This window comes from Poecilia mexicana, unplaced genomic scaffold, assembly GCF_051168715.1.
Source record: "Poecilia mexicana isolate PSO_F unplaced genomic scaffold, ASM5116871v1 scaffold_9, whole genome shotgun sequence".
NCBI lineage: Eukaryota > Metazoa > Chordata > Actinopteri > Cyprinodontiformes > Poeciliidae > Poecilia > Poecilia mexicana.
Window position 1 is genome coordinate 15,867,074 of NW_028263378.1, and position 18,168 is coordinate 15,885,241.

An 18,168-nucleotide genomic window follows, 5' to 3' on the forward strand; every position below is an offset into this window, starting at 1 on the left:
TAACTTAATAATAAATTCAGCGTTTTGTCATAAAATAAGGTGAGAAAGCGGCTTCGTGAAGACCCAGAAACGACAACGATAAAGCTGTGGATTAATTTTAGGGTTGGGTCATAAAGCAATAGCCCGGCCTTTAAACAACCCATTGAGAGCTGAGCAGTCCATCATGTGGACATGGAAAGACTCAGACACAGCTGTAAAACCGCCAAAACATGGCCGTCCACCCAAACTGACAGGCTGGGAAAGAGGAGAGTCAATCAGAGACCAAAACCCAAAGAGAAAGGAGAAATAGTGGCAAGGCGTGAAATTTGATCTTATGCTCTTCATCCAGTCTGACTGATTTTGATATATTTTTGCAAAGAGGAAGTGATGTTTATGTGTAAACATTTTAACCATGTACTTTGTTTTTTTTTTTGTCCTTCTGCATCACAAATGAGCACCTCAACTTGTTCTCCTGACACACAGAATCCAAGTAAAACGCATTAAAATTTGTTGCTGCAATGTGACAAAATGAGAGAACGTGGCCAGACACTGCAGCTCGCTGCGCTCCAAGTGAAATTTATTGCTTTTCTACTATCAGTGAGTCCTCTAGTTATTTCTAAAATCAACACTGAGGCAGCTTCCTTGTTCTTCTGGCTGATTTAAAACCTGTCGTGATTCCAGCTTCCTGGTGTGGCTCAGCTGTTTCTCTGCAGAAACCTGAGAGAGGACAAACGGTTCTTTTACAGTGAAAATGCTCCAAACACCAGAAGCCTGGTTTTGGTCGGCGTATGCAGAGTCGGCTGGTTGACCTGTCGGCATGTGGACTCTTTGGTCTGAGCTCAGATCTGTCTTCAACGCATCATTACGGCCCTATAGGACACTGATGATGATTAGGCCCCCCCTGCCCTTTGACCCGTATGCATTCCTCCATGTAGCTGCTCTTTTATGCGTGCTAGCTCGACTGTAAAGGGGGACACGGTTTTCCCGGGTCCGCTCTGTGGCTCCGTCCCACTTTATTAGAGGTGATTAAACCGTGTGTGCGGCCCAAATTTGTAGGCGATGATCTTTCTCGCTTTTCACAGGTTCTCCGGGTCAGACGAAGGATTCTCGGTGTCTGTTGTGGCGGGGCAGGTTTCAGCCTCGACTGTGATTAGGTATTGTTGTTAATTTTTCATCCGACGGCCGACAGAAACTCCCTCCTGAGGAGTCAGGTGTTCCGTGCCTTGCAGGGCTCTCATGGATCCAGATTATGTTTCCATTTTTCAGCTGCGTTGTTTTCCTGAGGAATGATTCAAACACGTGCACCTGCTGCAACCTGGACTTTCTTCCTAATTAACAAGCAGTGATTTGATTTAGGGCTGATTATCTTTGTGTGTGTAGCAGCACAGCGTCTTCAGCGGCAGCTGCTAATCTGTCTCGGCTCTGCTCTGAGGAGTGTCCCGATTCTCCTTATATGGACAATCATGAGAACACTGGTCCGATCTGCTTAAACCGCTGTGGAGATGATTAGTTCATCCTCAAAAAAAAAAAAAAAACAAAAAAAAAAAAACTTGTGCAACTCCTGCTGTGACACATTTAAAAAAAACAAAAGAAACGCAGGATAATATTTGCGTTACTTGAAAGCAGAAACGTCTTTGTGTCTTAGCTGAAATCTTGAAGTAAAGAAAAAAAAAAAAAAAAGAGTCAAAGGGTCAGAGTTCAGCCTGAGGAGGTCCTGGTGCTCCCAGAGAAGGCCAGGCGGGCGTGTGTGGGAAGGCGAAGTCCTCCACGCATCAGGCTGTGACGTTTGACCCGACCTCTGTGACCTGCAGACGGCACAGCAGGAGGGAGACGAATACTCCGGTCCGTGGGTTTCAGGTTTTGTTGACTATGCATCGAGTAGCTCTGATGCTTCCGTTTCAGCTTCGCAGGAGGCCACTTCATTTATCTAGGGAAGGCAGTTAACCAAAACAACCCGGCCCTTTGTGGAAAACTAAGCGGTTCTTGGCAGCAACAAATGCCATCGAGGTTTCGTGACGAGTATTCGCCATCGAAATGGAGGAATTTTGACTCACTCTTGTTTGCAGAGTTGTTTTAATTCGGCAACAATGGAGTGTGTTCAAGCATGAAATGCTTTAAGGCCACGTTGCAGCATATAAACTAGATTTATGTTCACACTTTGAATAGACCACTTCAAAACTTCTGTTTTTTTTTTTTTTTTTTTTTTATTTAGCCATGCTGAGAGGAATTTGCTTGCCGCTGCTGCACAGCCAACGCTTGCTTGAGCTTAAGGTCACAAACTGAGACCTCAGAGCAACGTCGCACAATCACACTGCCACCGCCGTGCTTGACTTTAGTTTTTTTCCTCCATTAATGTGGTTCTGGTTTTACACCAGATGCGTGCCTTGCAACTACAAAACCATGCATCACTTCATGTCCACTTCACAATAGTAATCCAGTGCTTTGTGCCGTTTTATCACGTACAACAGTAGTTTTCCAGGGCACTGTAGGTGCAGCTGAGTCCGCTGCCAGACGGTGCTTACAGTTTGACGGAGTTGTTGTATGTGGAGTGCTTTCTTTTGATTAGTCTCAGGTGTTGAGAGGCTGAAGCTGCTCTCTCTGTACCTATGAATAGATGCTCTAATAAGAAGTTAGCCGGAGCCCTGTAATTAAAACGCATCTGAACTTGTTCGCTGTTTGCCATCTGCTTTCACGGCGATGCGGCTCAGCGCTCCGTCTGCTGCTGCTTGCACGGTTTTACCTCGGCGTGTTTTGACCGGCTGAAGGCTCTTCTTCACGCTCCCCCTCTCTGCTGCTCCTGATGAAATAAACTGACCTCTTCAGCTCAGAGTCGCATGTAAAGCTACGTCAGGCTGCCCTTGTCACTGGGAGCACGCCTCCAGCTGGCTGAGATTACTGGTAACCCCGAGTGCTCTCTAATTGGCTCTGATTGATTGATTCGAGTTGCGTCACACGAATGCCATTGGAGGTTTTGAGGTCTTACTTCCCACTAGGCCGCGCTTCAGCAGGAAGTGACTTAAAGCATGCAAGAGCCTGCTTGTGAAATATTGTTTGGCTCTCACTCTTGCGTCAGTGTTACACCTCATTAATAATTTTTGTGTGCGTGAAGTGCTTTGTGAACGTATTCATACCACTTGACACATTTGGTCACGTTGCAGGCACAAACCTGAGCTTATGAGAGAACAACAAAAATCAGCGTCTGATTGAAAAGCAGAAGGAAAAGAATAAATGGTGCTTCTTAAATGTTTTACAAATAAAAATCTGATTGGTATGTAGAGGCACCTTTCCCTGCAGCTACGGATAAACTGCTGGCATTTTCTGATTTGGGTCGGTGAGTTCAGGATGATCTGCAGTGTTCATTTTCCATCCCATATAGAAATTTGCATCCGAGGCAAAACTTGAATATTTGTCTCATCTGACCAGAGCTCCTCCTTCCACATGATGTTTGCTGGGTCCCCTGCATCGCATCACATGGAGCTCAGTGAGACGATCAAAGCTTCTCATAGTTTTATTGCGCAACCCTGCTTAACTTTCCAAACTTTCTCCCGGTTTACGAGGTATGACTGTATTTACAAGGCTCTGTGTCTGTCTGAGTCAGAGAAGCTGACAAATTCGTTTCCGTTTCGGTCTTTAGTCGCCACCTGATCCGATCTGTTTCTTTGAACACGACGTATCAGGTGGGGATCCCCGCCGGGTCCAACAGGTGTGACTTCCTGAGAGGAGATGAGAGGCACGCGCTCCAGACGGTGTGATGACTGTCCTCCAGACATCGTTAAAGTTGCTGACAGCTCGGTGACGTCTCATCGGCTGCCCCTCCCTCTCGAAAAGACGTATTGATTGACTCACTCATCTGCCAGCAGGTGTGCTGTCTGTGATGCTTCGACCGAGCACCACAAAACAACATCGGGGACAAGCGGCTTCGAAACGTGTTCAGTCCCTTTTAGTTGATTTATGTTTTCACAAATCTTTGCAAACGTAAAGATGGGAATTGTGCTTCTTTCTTCTATCCAGCCCCTTTCAATCTGAAACCTCTACGTCAAATTGAATGCAAACTATTAGTCTCTAGGAATTTACTAAATGAGACTTTTTACTCTTATTTTGCAGACAGCAGGGGCTTTCTGGAAAGTTTTCTGTCTGGGTCATGACGTTATTTCGACAGTCTTTCTGAGTTTGCGTTTGAAAGTTGCCTTTTGGGAGAGCCGCTGGTTAAAGGTGGTGTTTGTAATGTTCCCCTTCTTTCCTTTTCAGCTTTCCCTGAGGTCATGGTCATCTGGCGATTTTTGTCAAACGGACTCTGTGTCTGCAGCAGCACATGTTTCCGTCTCGCTCCCTCTTTAACGGTTATTCTGTTTAAGTTGGCCGGCGTCCAGCTGCAAGGTGTGTTCTGTTTGTCTGGGTTGCTCCATATTAGTTTCCTGAGCAGGTCGACTTTTCTTCTCCTCTTTTCTTTTCTGACTCTGCACCAGTTTGAATTCAGCATTTATGTGTTTCGACCAATCCGAACAGAAGAACATCTCCGCCGTCCCTCTGATTGGTTCATTTAAACCTTTGAGGGAAAGGTCGCAGGCTGACGTTTGAGATCAGAGCAGGTCAAGTTGAAGTGCTGACGTGACCCAGTAATCGTTATGTTTCTTTTTTTTTACCTCTTATCACATCTCGACTGTAACTCATTTGCTGTGCTTTGAAAACATTAACAGATGTTTTTGTCATGTGCTCCCAGTTCAGGAGCTCCGGTCCGTTTTCTTTGTTGTGACTGTAGTGAGGATTAATCTGCGTCAAATTATGTTGATTGCAACAAATCGCTTTCATAATCTTATCAAATTCAGTCTGAAGAGAAGATTGTTTTCCTTTCCAGTGAGACTTTAAAACGGCAAAGGTAGCATAAGATCATCTCTGGACATAATGTGTGATTCTGAATTGAGTTAAAAGAATGAAATTTCAACACATGATTTGAAAATAAAATTACAAGAATGAGATCATCAAGATGAAGGATTGAGATGGTAATCAATAAAGTTAACAATCCACTTCTTTATCTAAAAAATACAAAACGGACAAAGAGCAAACACTCAAAGATTCAATCACTGAAACTGGCTAAAGGAGCTTTTTGGTTTCCAAAATGAAATTTGTATTTTATGACCTTTTTCAGCATAACATTAAAACGAAAATATTGGGCTAAAGTCTTGAGTCGACCCGTCTACAGATTTTGCTGGATGACAAATTGCCCTCAAAGTCCTTATGATAAACAAACATATTGTTGTTTTGAGACCATTTTAAAGGAATAGTGATGGTGTAATAATGCAATTACGCCCTGTTGGAGAATAATACATTTTAGTTTCTAACACTAGAACTGGAAGCCATGTTAAATATCCAAAATAAATAAACGGAACAACTGAAGCAACAAATAAAATGGATGCTGCCGTCTCTGGGAACGAAACTGTCCTTCAGTAAAGAGGCTAATTGAAACCAAACAACCAGACTGAATAATTTTTGTCATCCAGCGTCTGGACTGGATGACAAAAAGAGTGAGAGAAAAACAATCATGCAGAACTAGTGAGCTTGTTTTAATTTATCGTGCAGTTAATTGATTTATTGCTTACCGTGACGAGCTTTGTCTCGAGGCCACAGTTCTGATCTGTCAGCTTTCCCAGCAGCAGCTCCAGCGAACAAACTGGGAAATCGGAGGCGGCTTTTGGATTTATGATGAAAATATTTTGTGAAGGCTACCGTTTCCCATGCTGACATGTATAGTGATATATTGTAGTGTGTGTGTGTAAGTGCTACACCAGTGGTGTGAAACTCAGCTTCATTTTGGGCCATATGAAAATGATCAAACTGCTAAAATATTAATAAATGGCTCTCTGCGTTTGAAGAGTCTAAATGTTGAACATTGATATAATTTGGCAGAATACAGAAAGAACTGCTTTGATTTGATTGATAAAATAATATTTAAGCACACAGTTGTTATCTTGAAAGTTCACTAGAGTCTAGAGGGCCTTATAAAAACTCACAGCGGGCTGGATCTGGCCCCCGGACCTTACGTTTGACACGTGTCTAAATCTAAATGAGGGGAAATGAGGGAGATTTTTGTGAAACGTCAAGTCCTCCCAGTTTTTTTATTGCTGCAATGTTTAAGACACGCGTGTCAATTGCTTCACGGTGCTGTTCACGTTTCAGGATGTTCCAACAACATGAAAAGATCTCCTGTGGTGATCAGTGTACAGGCCACAGATGTGCAGCAGAAGGATGCCGTCGCACTAAATGAAAATCCAACAGCATAATTAAAGTTGACATCCAAGATGTGCACTTTGCTACACTCAGATTTACGTCCAGTCCTGATCCACGCAGGGCCAGAATCGCTGCCTGTTATCGTGAGGTCTGGTGCAGAAGCCTGAAGCTGAGGCAGTTTTTATATCCCGGTGATGAAAAATGAATTGGTCTGCCCTAAAACTTGGCAGCCGTTGCGCAAACCGTTTAATCCCATCGTGACATTTACTCGGCAGCGATCTGGACAGCGTGGTAACAGACGGCTCCGTCAGTGTTTGGTTAGTGTGTGAGTGTCTGCCTGTGTGGGCATGTGAAACAGACGCTCCCCGCGTCTCTTTGTTCTGTCTGATTATTTTTCCTTCTTCCTTATCAAGCATTGTTATTTCTAGTGTCTCATATCATCTCTCTGGCTGGACTGGAACCAAGAAAACCAGTTTCTGACTGCTACAGTCCTTCTCATTACCGCCTATTTTTTTTCTTTTTTCTTGTGAGTCAGCAGGAATGTGAGGAATGACCTGCACGTTTCCCACCCAGCTTTCATTTGCCCATTTTTAGGCATACCCAAGTGCTTCCTCCCCTCTTTTCCGTTCTTTTCCCCCCACATTGTCATCCTCAAAGCTCTTATCCCTCCGTCTCCTTCTGTCTTCTACTCTCCAGCCGTCTTTTTCGTCAGCTCAGCACTTTACATTTCCACAAATTACAGTATATAAAGAAGGCTTCTCTGAGCCAGTGCATATTTTGTCAAACCGCAGCGAGACCTCAAAACTGCCGGCCATCTTCGTCACTGAGTCGACCCTCTTCCTCCTCTTCTTCTTCTTCTTCTTCTGTCTTTGGGCCTGGCCGGGGGCATGCCGGCTCTCGTTTCGGCAGATCAGCATGTTGAGCTGAGCTCAACAACCGCAGCCTTTAGAAACTCTGGGCAAACAAAGATTTCTGTCCTGACTTGGTCCATTAGGTGCATTTTTAAAGTGAGTGTCTGATCGCAGGTTTTATTAAAAAGAAAAAAAGAAACATGCCAAGGAGCTCCTCGGCTCTGCGTGTGCAGACAGGTTCTTGCTGCAGACCCACAGAGGGAGCCCCCGCCACACCAAACTCTCTGCTTCCTCCTTGATAAGATGAAAGCATCCAGCTTGTCGAGGGGCGGCGCAGCCGTCCTCGGGTGTGCTTTTATAGACTCCTTAATTGCCCCTCTTCTGCTTGAAAAAGAGACATTTTCACTAATCCTCACTCAAAGTGATGAAATGGACTCGTCACACAGCTGAATCTGTGGGGTCTGCTGACGGCGTTGGAGAGGAAAACACCTGAACGGCAGGTTGACCTGCGGAGCCAAACACTCTTATGTTAGCGAAGCTGAGGCACAGCTGTCGGCGGTTCTGTTTCTCATCCTCGGCTCCCTCCCCCACGCCGACCCGTCTCGTCTCATTAGTGGAGTCAGAACTCGACTCTGGCCCTTTAACTTCACCGCCGCACATCAGAAATAAGTCTGGGTTCATTCAGGGCGGCACGCCTCCAGCCTAGAATCTGATCTGGTTAAAAGTCTGAAAGGTGCTTTATAGTTTGAAAGCTAAAAAAATAATTACATACAGAGAGACTCGCAGTAACGTCCTGCAAGTTAAGGCTGCTGGCTCTGCTGGTATCGCATTTACCACCCTGGAACTACAGTCGCCGCTCAGCAAAAACTCCAGGATTTTGACTTTTTTTTTTTCCAGTTTTTCTTTTATGCAATCAAAATCATAGGTTTTGTTGTGCTACTTTAGAAATATTTGCAAGAAATTTTGTCATTTTTCCAACTTAAAATTACAATCCATTTAGTTAAATCAGAAATCCACATACAGAAGAAAATGTCAGTCGCAGCCTCATTAGTCCAAAGTGTGCAAAATAATTTTCCCTGTGCTCGTGGATGGCAAAAAAATGCTGTTTCTTCTGTCTTTTTGTGTGATGGTAATTGTTTTTTTGTTATTGGCCTTATGGATCGCAAACAAAAACTTGAGATCAAGTCAGGTTGAGGCAGCAGTGTTGGTTGCTGTGAACGTTTTTGTTGTCCGTCAACTTGTCTGATGGGGTTTTAAAAAAATCCATCTATCTTTGCCCGTCAGTTTTTAAAATAACAATGGCATATTGACTCATTGAACTAAGATGCACGTAAATAAAATTGAGTGCCTTTAGAAATAATCCTGGAGAAGTTTAAATGGCACATGGCCTTCATTTGTCAAGCTGGAGGACTCCAAAGCCCTTTACAGTCATTCTACGTGAAATGTCTTGGCCAAGGCACAGTGACTGAGACAAACAAAGCGAGGATTTTAACCAGCAACCCACTGGTTACAGGACAAACAATCCTCTCTTCGACAGAGTCCACACAATCGGGAAGCAATTATTTCTCAATAAACTCCAGAATGAAGCAAACGGCGTAGAGAAAGGGACTGGTTTTTACCAGGCTAGCTGAGCTAAAGTCAGATCTAAATACACTCACAAACTGGAAAATCATTACTAATTACTAGTTGAGTGACTTCTGAAAGCAGTTGTCTGGACTGTATTTAATTTCAGGGTATGAGAGTAAACGGGTTTGACGACGGATGACCGACGCTTTTTGCAAGGCGCTGAAGTTGTGCTCGGTCACGTCTTCATGTCTGACAAAGTCTCTCAAGTAAATCATGCAAATACGCAGCGCAAGTGAAAAGTCGTCGCTTTTTGCAAGTCAAATTTTTTTTTTTTTTTGCCATCTCTTATCGGCGCACCGTTTCGCTCTCGAATCCGTTGTCATGCTCGTCGTCTCGTTGCAGCTGGACGGAACCCTGGATCTGGACGAGAGACGCCTCATCCGTTCAGCCATCCGGGAGCTGAGGAGGAGGGAGATCGAGGACATGGAGGCCGCTCTGGCGAGCAAGAGATTCAGACCAACGCGCCTCAATCAGCAGGAGGACAAGGAGAACCAGCACAGGTGAGTTCACACACGCACACACACACACACACACACACACACACACACACACACACACACTCCCACTGATCCCAAATGAGAAATACCTCAAACCAGGTGAAACCGAGGATTACGAATCCAGATGTGGAACTCCTCGACCGTTGGGGGGGTGGGACTCACTCACAAGAGACGGAAAACTGCAGCCGTAGTAAATTTTTCCTTTTTCCACTTTTGTGTGCTCGCATTCGAGGTCCCTGCTTACAGTTCCATCACTTTTCTGCATCACTGTGATTATTGGTTTTCTTAAAATTTATACTCATTTTAAATAATAATTAAAAAAAAAAACTCTGGTGTTGTGAATTTATCTGCAGTGATAACATCTTTTTAAGGCTCTTGGTACTTAAACGTGGTGTGTGTTTTCTTCTTACTTTGATTGTGTTCATTCAGGAGATCAATTCCTGAAAATCGCTCCCTCCATGTCAAACTCAATGACTCAAGCTGAAAGCAGTTTCTCCATTGTGGTGTTTACATTGATCTGCAGCATAATAAAGTCAGCTGCAATAAGGAAATAAAAAGCACATAATAACAACAGTTGTATAAATGTACTAGTCTGTTTACATCGCCCATCTGGACATTGCAATATCTCCCTCTCTTCTTTGAAGCAGTTTGACAAGACTATCAAGTTGAGAGGACAGCTGTTGTCCCTCTTCAGGCAACTCAATTTTTCTGTCAATTTTAGCTCTTGATTCTGGTTCTGCTGTTTCAAAACTTTGTTTTTCCACTGATGAAGTCATCCTGGTGACTACTGAGATAAATTCAGACTCAGAGCAATGCAAAAAAAACAACAACAACAAAAAAAGCATAATAAATGTCAATATTTGTCAAAAAAAAAAACTTTGAAATGATTTTATTCCATTTTCTTCTTTGCTCTTGATCTTTTAATAACACGAAACATTGATTTTAATCATTTCTTTTTAGACTGTGGAGAGCTGCTCTGTCAGTGAGACTGTGAAAGTCGGTTGCAGATTAATTGATTGTGCATGTCTAGTTTGGCTGGTTGAAATCGTTGAATCCTGAGTGAATTTAAGGTCAAGGCTACATTAATGTCACAGCATGTGGTTTGGACCAAGAAACACTTTAACGCTATTTGATGTCAGGAGTAAACTGAGCACTCTAAAGTGTTTTTTTGGTTCCCCCCCACCCCTCTCTCCGTCACTAAATCCTCTTAACAGAGGTAATCATTCCCATTCACGTCGGCACTCAGAGGACTCGGGTTACAAAAATAACAGAGGTGCTTCGCTGAGGCTGCTGGAAAAATCCTACCTGCTGTCGCACATCCACTCACGTTGGCTCACAAAAAAATAAAAAATCCAGCTATTATTGTCTCGCACCTCTCGTATGTGGAATGTGAAATATTTAAACTCCAGCAAGCGGCGCATTATTCAAAGCAGGGAATGGTGGGGGAAAAAATGAGCATAATGAGGGAAGAGAGAAATGAGTCAGAAAGAAATGGAGTAGTCTGAGGCCAGCAGACGACTGCACACGGTTTGGGTCGCTGCTCGTAACGTCCACGCTTTTGCATTCCTGAGTTTGTTTCTTCAGGCTGTGAAAACTGCGTGCTGTCCTTTTTAATAACAAACGAACTGCTTTATTTTTAATTTTTGTTTATTTTTCTCAGATCAGAATCCAGCAACAACTTGGACGTTCTTTCGCAAAAGCTTCAGTCGATCCAGGACGTTGACGAGCTCACAAAAATGGTGACATTTACAATCAGTCTGTCTTGTTGATTCTGATGCTATTGCTGCATTTTGGTTACATGGATGCACTGAGCATTTATTATCCTGCAGCTTCGTGCTGCAGCCGAGTACGAGGAGAGGAAGATGATCCGAGAGGCGATCCGACGGGTCAGGGATGAGCAGCTGCAAGGTGAGCCGAGATTTCTACGTCTGGGAAACTTTTTTCCGATGAAGGTTAATTTTTGGGACCCGTTTGTGGATTAAAAGCAGCGATGGGCTGGGAAGACCCTGAATGAAAGTATTTTCCCACAGCTTGATAAGTATAGGAAGAGATTAGGGCATGGAAAAAAGTCTATTTGTCTTTGTTTTTTTTCTTTATTCCCGATTCCATTTTCTAACTTTCTAACATTAATCCGTCCGTATGTCTGTCCATCCATCCTCCATTCATCCATCTCTTCTTTCATCTTTCAGCTCCTGAACAGCTGAAAGATGGATAGAACCGTTTGCAGGCTCAACATTTACAGTGTGATCGTTGTAGTAATATCAGGAACTGATTACTTGTAAACATTTTGTATTTGTACTTCAGAAATTGGTTAAAAAGTTTGTGGGAAATTTTGGAAATTTCAACCTGGAGAAGCCTGGAATTTTGACATTGAGCGGTGTACAAAACCTACATGAATAATTTAACTAAAAAAAAAAAAATTGGATGTTTTTAAAAAATCAAAGTTGAAATGTTAAATCCCATTGGAAAATATAGATGAACTATTCTGTGCACCATCAGTTTTGTTGGCTAGCGAGGACTTGAGCGATGACAGAGTTTGACCTGAGGAGGGCGTTAAACTAAAGGTAAAACTCTTCTTACCCCCCTGCTGGATTAAACACAAGGGAAAGACATGTTCATTGTTCTACACGAACATGAAAACGATTCAGATCTGCTGTATGATTCCTGATTGAACAATTCCTCTCGCTGCTTAGAGCCGCCGGGCCTCACCCTGCCTCAACCCTTGAGCAAACTTTAAGAAAAATGAAAACAAAGCAGCTCCCACCTTGTCAGGTCATGTCAGTACGACTTATCTCAGCAGTGTCGACGTCAGGCTACACGCGTTCTCGCGTGTTTCTTTTGAAGCGTCTGAGCTCTACCGTTGTGTGTTTCCAGAGTCTGCGGAGAAGAGCAAAGTTTCCATCTGCCGCCTGGAGCCGGAGAGCGCTGCGCCCCAGAGCATTGTGGGAGCTGCGGTGAGTACATCGCCGCCAGTGAAGCAATCAGGGTTTAATTGAGAAAGGCATCCCGGCGCGTCTGTTGGGTAAGACACGGAGGATCCGTCGTCGGCCTCCAGCGACTGAAATGATCCGAGCGTGGACCAGTGTGCGGAGGCAGAGTTTGTCTTGCATGACAGCCGTGACCACTGAGGGTTTTTCTTTTTCTTTTCTGCGGACCCAGTGAAGAATGCAGCGAGGAACAACAAGAAGGGGCCATTGTCGCTTGAGTTACGGCTGCGGCCACAGCAGGCGCGTGCACCAACACTCGGAAAACACACGGCTCAGCCGCCACGGACTCAGGAATGTGTTTTGTTTTCAAAAATCCTCCTAGCGAGATCTGGCTGAGGTTGGAGGGGAGGATGCAATTCGCCTCGACTTTTCTGTTTACTCCAGGCCATCCGTTTTTCTCTGGCAGTCAGCAGCTTACTTGTTTTTAACTGTGCAGCCATTCATAACCTGAAAGTAAAATCTTGCACCTGTTTGAATTGTCCTTTAGAGGATTTCTTCAGATTTGTCTCACTGTAATGACAAAGCTTTGAAACGTGAACGCCTGAGGCTCATGCAAGGGTCTAGATTTTATCTTGACTGCTGATCCTGGGAGCTCCTGATAAATGCTCTGTGGAGGAAAGTTACATTTTATCATATGCACACACTTCAGGCAAAACTGGTTTTCAACGAGGCAAAGTGCACAGAACCCTTCATTCAAAAGGTCATTCTGAGTCCTTTGTGGAAAACAACATGAACTGGAGTAAAAGAAAATCTCATAAAAGAATTAGAATGAAAATAAAGAAACACCAGAAATGTAGATGTGAGATGAGTAATTTGCTGAAACCTGATAAAAAAGTAAAATAATAAAATAATCTTTGACCTTTTTTTGTAGGAAAGCTGTGGTTAACGGGAATGTTTTCAATCCTGATGGCTTCTGCACATCTCAGGGAGTTTTTTTTTTTTCCAAAGCAAAAAGATTAGAAATGTAAAACGTAAAACCAGGTTCATATTTGATCTACAACGTATTGCCTGTGTCGTCAATAACACGACTTTAAACTCATCTGTTCGTCATGGAAATAGTTGAGTAATTTTAAGGAATGAACGGATCCATTTTTCTGGTTCTGGTCAGGACTTTTTGCAGAAGTATTTTTGGATGTCCTGCAGCTTCCTGAAGTGTTCCTGTCGTGTTCGGCCCTAATCCACATTAACTGCTTGGGTCGCTGCAGTTTTCAGGACTTGAGGTGAAAATATGTCCTGCATCGATGCAAAGTTCTGTTAGTTCATTTTAAAACGGACACCACAGTGATGCACTAAAATGCTTCACTGCATTGTTTTCTGCAGCCAATGCGTGTCTGTGTGTCCCCCTCTCAGATAGCAGGATGTCAGAGCGAACAGGATGCGCTAACGTCTAGGCCTTGTACCTCACTTCCTGTCGGACAGCTGAACGTGTTTTTTTTTTTTTTACTTTGGTCTGGGAGAAGACGAGGCCTCCAGCTGTGCCCTTAGCAGTTTAGTCTTCACCAGAGTGGGGATGTGGCCAAAAACGATTCCAGCCAGCAGCAGCAGGGCTCCTCCACTCACATCACAGCCGCCAATCTCTTTGAGCTCTTCGCAATTGTCTCGCGGAAGATGGTGGTCCAAGATACGCCCCAGCGGTAAACGGTCGCACGCAATCGGAGGCAGTGTGATGGCTGCCTCTCATCCGGGCTCTCGCTTTGCTGCCAGAGGAAAGTTGCTCTTAAATCTCTACTTTATCGCCATTCATTTGCTGTTTAGTTGGTTTTGATGACATGCAGGGATAAATAAGATGAAGTCAAAGCTTCCTTTTTATTTCATTAGCTTTTTTTAAAAAGTTGTTTCTATGGCGAAGAGAACTTGGTTTAAGACTATAAAGTTTATTATGGAAAGCCACAAACATAAAGTTATTGAGGTGAAGTTGATTTCTATGAAAAATGAAGGATTATAGAGAGGAGGAGGTCAAAGCAAAGGCAGAGGGTCAGAAGTTAATGTGTCAGCCAGGCAGCTCTAACCTGTAGGGGAGGGGTGTGTGTGTGTGTGTGTGTGTGTGTGTGTGCGCGCGTGTTTGTTTGTAATACCTTGTGGGGACGATTTTCCTAACATATACTACGTTGTGGGGACCAATCGCTCCTCGTGGTGACCGGAGCCTGGTCCCCACGAGGGGAAACCCTGTTTTTGGGTCAGGGGTCAGAGTTAGGGCTAAGGTATGAATTGAGTTTTGGTTAGGGTTAGGTATGTGATGGATAGGGTTAGAAAAAGGGTAAAGGTCAGGTTTAGGCTGTAGAAATGAATGGAATTCTATGGAAAGTCCCCACAAAGATAGCAACACAAACGTGTGTGTGTGTGTGTGTGTGTGATGGTGTTTTAGCAGTTCTCACCTTTTTTCTCAAACGCCACGTTGTGAGGACTCACTGCTCTTTAAGCCCCATAAGACGAAGTGTTGCTCCAGGGTTAGGGATGTACTGGTAATGTTTAGGTTTAGGGTCAAGATTAAGGTTAAGCTAAAGAAATGAATGAATAAAAGTTAATACAAAGTCCTTGTGAAGACAGAAAGACGTAATGTGTGTGTGTGTGTGGGTGGGGGGCGAGGGGGGGAATCACTTCCCTAAGGAGACAGCTTGGGAGGGAGGGGAAGTCAAGGGAGTGGCTTGTTGGTATTGTGTGTGTGTGTGTTTGTGGTGGTGTGTGTGTGTGTGATGTGGCGGAGGGAGCAGAGCGGCAGAGTAGTGGACATCCTGACTCCAAACAGGTTTCCGCTGAGAGGCACTGGAAGAGACTGGAACTGGGGCAGTAGGTCTGAGGAAAAGGAGGTAAACGTGACTCAGATTTTCTTCCAGCTGGACCGGCTCTCCAGATCAAACGCTCGCCTGACTTTCTGAACCTTTCTGGTTTCTCCTCTGAAGCCTAATCAGGAAGGGTTTCCTTAATCAGTCTGAGGCTATCTGATTGGAAAGTGGGACGTGCCTGGCTCTGTGTTTACATTTCAGGTCGGTACATTCAGGTCCGTCTAGCAACAGATTGGATAGTCATCACTACATCAGTTATTTACGGCTTGGAATTCATTATAGAATCAACTAATGTTGAGTCGACGTTGCAGGGGACAATCTTTTTCTTTTTTAAAAAAAATATATTTACTGCATTTCATCTGAAAGTGGATGCGTTCTGCCTGTTTAGGTGAGTCCAGGTAGGCAGCTGTTTGGTTCCAGACGGTCTTGCTTGTTCTTGTCTGTCCTGTAAGCATTTTGCAAGAAGAGACCTGAAGAAACAGGAGCTTAATTCTTTGAAACCAAATCCGGCGCTTGCAATAGCGAGGGATTTAGTTGCGTTTGGAGATGAGAAGAGAAAAGAAATTTGATAAAAGGGGTGGAAAAAAAAAATCCCAAAGGTAGATCATGCCGGTATGCAGTGAATCGTAGTGAGACTCTGAGCCGAGGACTTGTGGTGGTTTCCTCAGATGATTGCTACTGTAGCGAAGTCACTGGAGTCCAGCCAAGTGAGCTGTTCGTCCGGCTGCAGTAATGGAAAGTGAGCCGCCAGGTTCCTATATTTCCCCTTCATGTGAAGGCACAGAGGACCCCTCGACTCACTCCGGTCTAACGGAAAAATGCAGCTGATCTCAGCTTCCTGCACCGGCTGCTGAAGGAAGCGTGTTCCTCACTCTGTCGTTTTTACGATTTATTTTTTTCTTTTTCTTTTTTCTTTTGCTGACCTCAGAGGACTCTCATGTCCCACGCCTTCCTGCGGTGACCAGGAGGGCCGGCTGTTTTTTTTTTTTTTTTTTGTTTATGAGTTTGACACAAACAGACCCTGGGCCAGCTGAGACGGGGCCAGGTTCGGTTTGTTGCATTGTGGGTCTGCGTCGGTGCAGCTCAGTCGGGTCCTGGCCGTCGGTGCCGGAGGGAAGCCGCTAATGACAGCATGGTGGCTGGCAACAGGTCTGCACTTTGTTTTTATTTCCACTCTATCTTTTTTTTCACCCTGCCTCACCGTCTGTGAGAAACCCGTTCCCTGTGGTTTTACTGGGAGCTTTGAAAAGACGGCTGTCTGACCACTGGTGGGAGCAGGGCAGAGTTGGAGTGGGGGGAGACTCGCACTCTTTAATCGAGTTGGTGGCTCGGGGACAGTCATCCCCCCGCACCCCTCTCCCTCCGTGAGTCTTTGATTGAATGCTTTATTGTGGAGAACAGTGGCCTTTGTTAGTCATCTTGAGTTACTTTACTTTTGTGCTTTCTCTCTGTTGTTTCTCCTCTAAACTCATCAAACACTTTAAGGGCTCATTAAGGGAGCGTTCAGCTAGATTACTGCTTCCCACTGTGGCGTCTCTGACCTTACTAAAGTCTTAGGAGGTCAAGGACATGATTTGGCTCACCAGAATGAAGTCTGGGTTTCTATAGAGAAACTGCTTTAGATCATCTTTTAAGCTCTCTTTGGTTGTCAATTTTCTGAAGACTGAACTCTGATTTCAGCTTGAAAACTTAAGCGAAACGTTGCAGAAGTAACTTGCCTTACAAACGTATTTGCAAATTAGAAGGTTTTTCTTTTTTTTTTTTGTTGCCTTGAACAAATGGTAATCTGAAATGCTTGGCATAACTGTGCACTGCACCCCTTTTACTTTGACGCTCCTAAATAAGAGTTTATGCCAATCTCATTACAAAAAAATGTTAAAATTAAAGTAGATTTTGAGGTCAGGATGCTCTCAAGCCTTTTGAAACTTTTTGCTCATTAATTTTGTAAACTGTCTTGGTGTCTGCATGCCAATGTGTGTAGTTATGATTTAAGAGTGCAAATGCATGTGGAAGTGTGTATGCACGTGTTTCTTGTGTTTGTGCAGCTGATTCTCCTGAAGAGGAGCTTGAGGTCAGACAGTCCTGTCGGTAGCTTTCCTCTTCCACACCTTATCCATCTCTCTTCCATGTGCTAAATCACTGCTGCCGCTCAGAAAGCTGCAGCATTGTGTTGCAGTCGCGCTGGATGCAGTGCTGCCCTCTAATTCTAAAGCTTTTGACCATCAGTTGCAGCAAAAAAAAACAAAAACATATTGGAAAATCTTTAAACTGATGTGGGTTTGCATTGTGAAAGTGGTGCATGCATCGAGTCTCTGAAGAGAGAAGAAGAGCGAAGAAGAAGAAGAATGCTTTCACAGCTGTAGTGAAGATTTCCTTTTGTTTTGTCCACAGCAGTCAGAGAGTCGCACTGATCTCCGTGCCCCGATCCAGGAGCTGCACACCCAGCAGGCGCAACACGACAGAGAGCTGCAGAGGAAAGGTAGGGCCGCAAATTTTAAATTAATCTGCTCAAAAATACTAAAACCCATAAAAAAAAAAGTCTCATGTTTATTTGAAAAAATAAAACATATGAAATTAAGATTTTATTTTCAGTGGATTATATTGTCTATGGGTTTTTGTTGTCTGAATCATATTTTTGAAATGAATTGTTTTATTTAACCCTTTATGACTTGAGTTTCAAATCTCCGCCTGGATATCTCTGCTTATTTTAATCGTACGCAGTTCTTTAAATGTCCCGTGATTTCATATATTTGCCCGTTTATCCATAACAACTGGAATTTTCAATATGTAGCGAGTTATTTTCGCAATTCACCATCTATTAAGAGTGCCCCTCGGATTAATTTCACTCTCTGCTACTGCGGAGGTGAAGGCTGGAAAGCCAATCAACGTCTCTCCTGTCAGAAACCGTTGGGATTTTTCCCAGATGGCGCAAAGCGTGGCAGAATTACGGAACTGCAAATTTGGCTGGATTGTTGACGACATGTTGGATCTGAAAGGGTTAAAGACCCGCCAGTCGAAGATTTTACCGCCAATTTTCACATCCCTTGTTTTTGAGGGCTCTGATCTACTGACTTTGAGCTGCAGGTGGCATTTAAATAGCGCTGCACCATAGACGCAGAATATTTAATTGTGATCTTGCTGAGAATTGGATAACACCAAACATTTTAAATGTCCTTTGATTTTATTCTTTATTTTAAAGTTATTTGCTAGATCAATCCTT

The 18,168-nt window shown here is 43.8% G+C and overlaps 1 protein-coding gene across 1 annotated transcript in view; it reads left to right on the forward strand.

Annotated features, from left to right (window-relative positions):
- Positions 1-18,168, forward strand: part of smtnb (smoothelin b) — a 53,010-nt gene that overhangs the window by 6,940 nt on the left and 27,902 nt on the right. Inside the window, 5 exon segments of the mRNA XM_015006454.2 lie at positions 9,024-9,181; positions 10,839-10,917; positions 11,008-11,086; positions 12,053-12,132; positions 17,340-17,427. Of these exon segments, the coding sequence (XP_014861940.2) occupies positions 9,024-9,181; positions 10,839-10,917; positions 11,008-11,086; positions 12,053-12,132; positions 17,340-17,427 (484 nt within the window).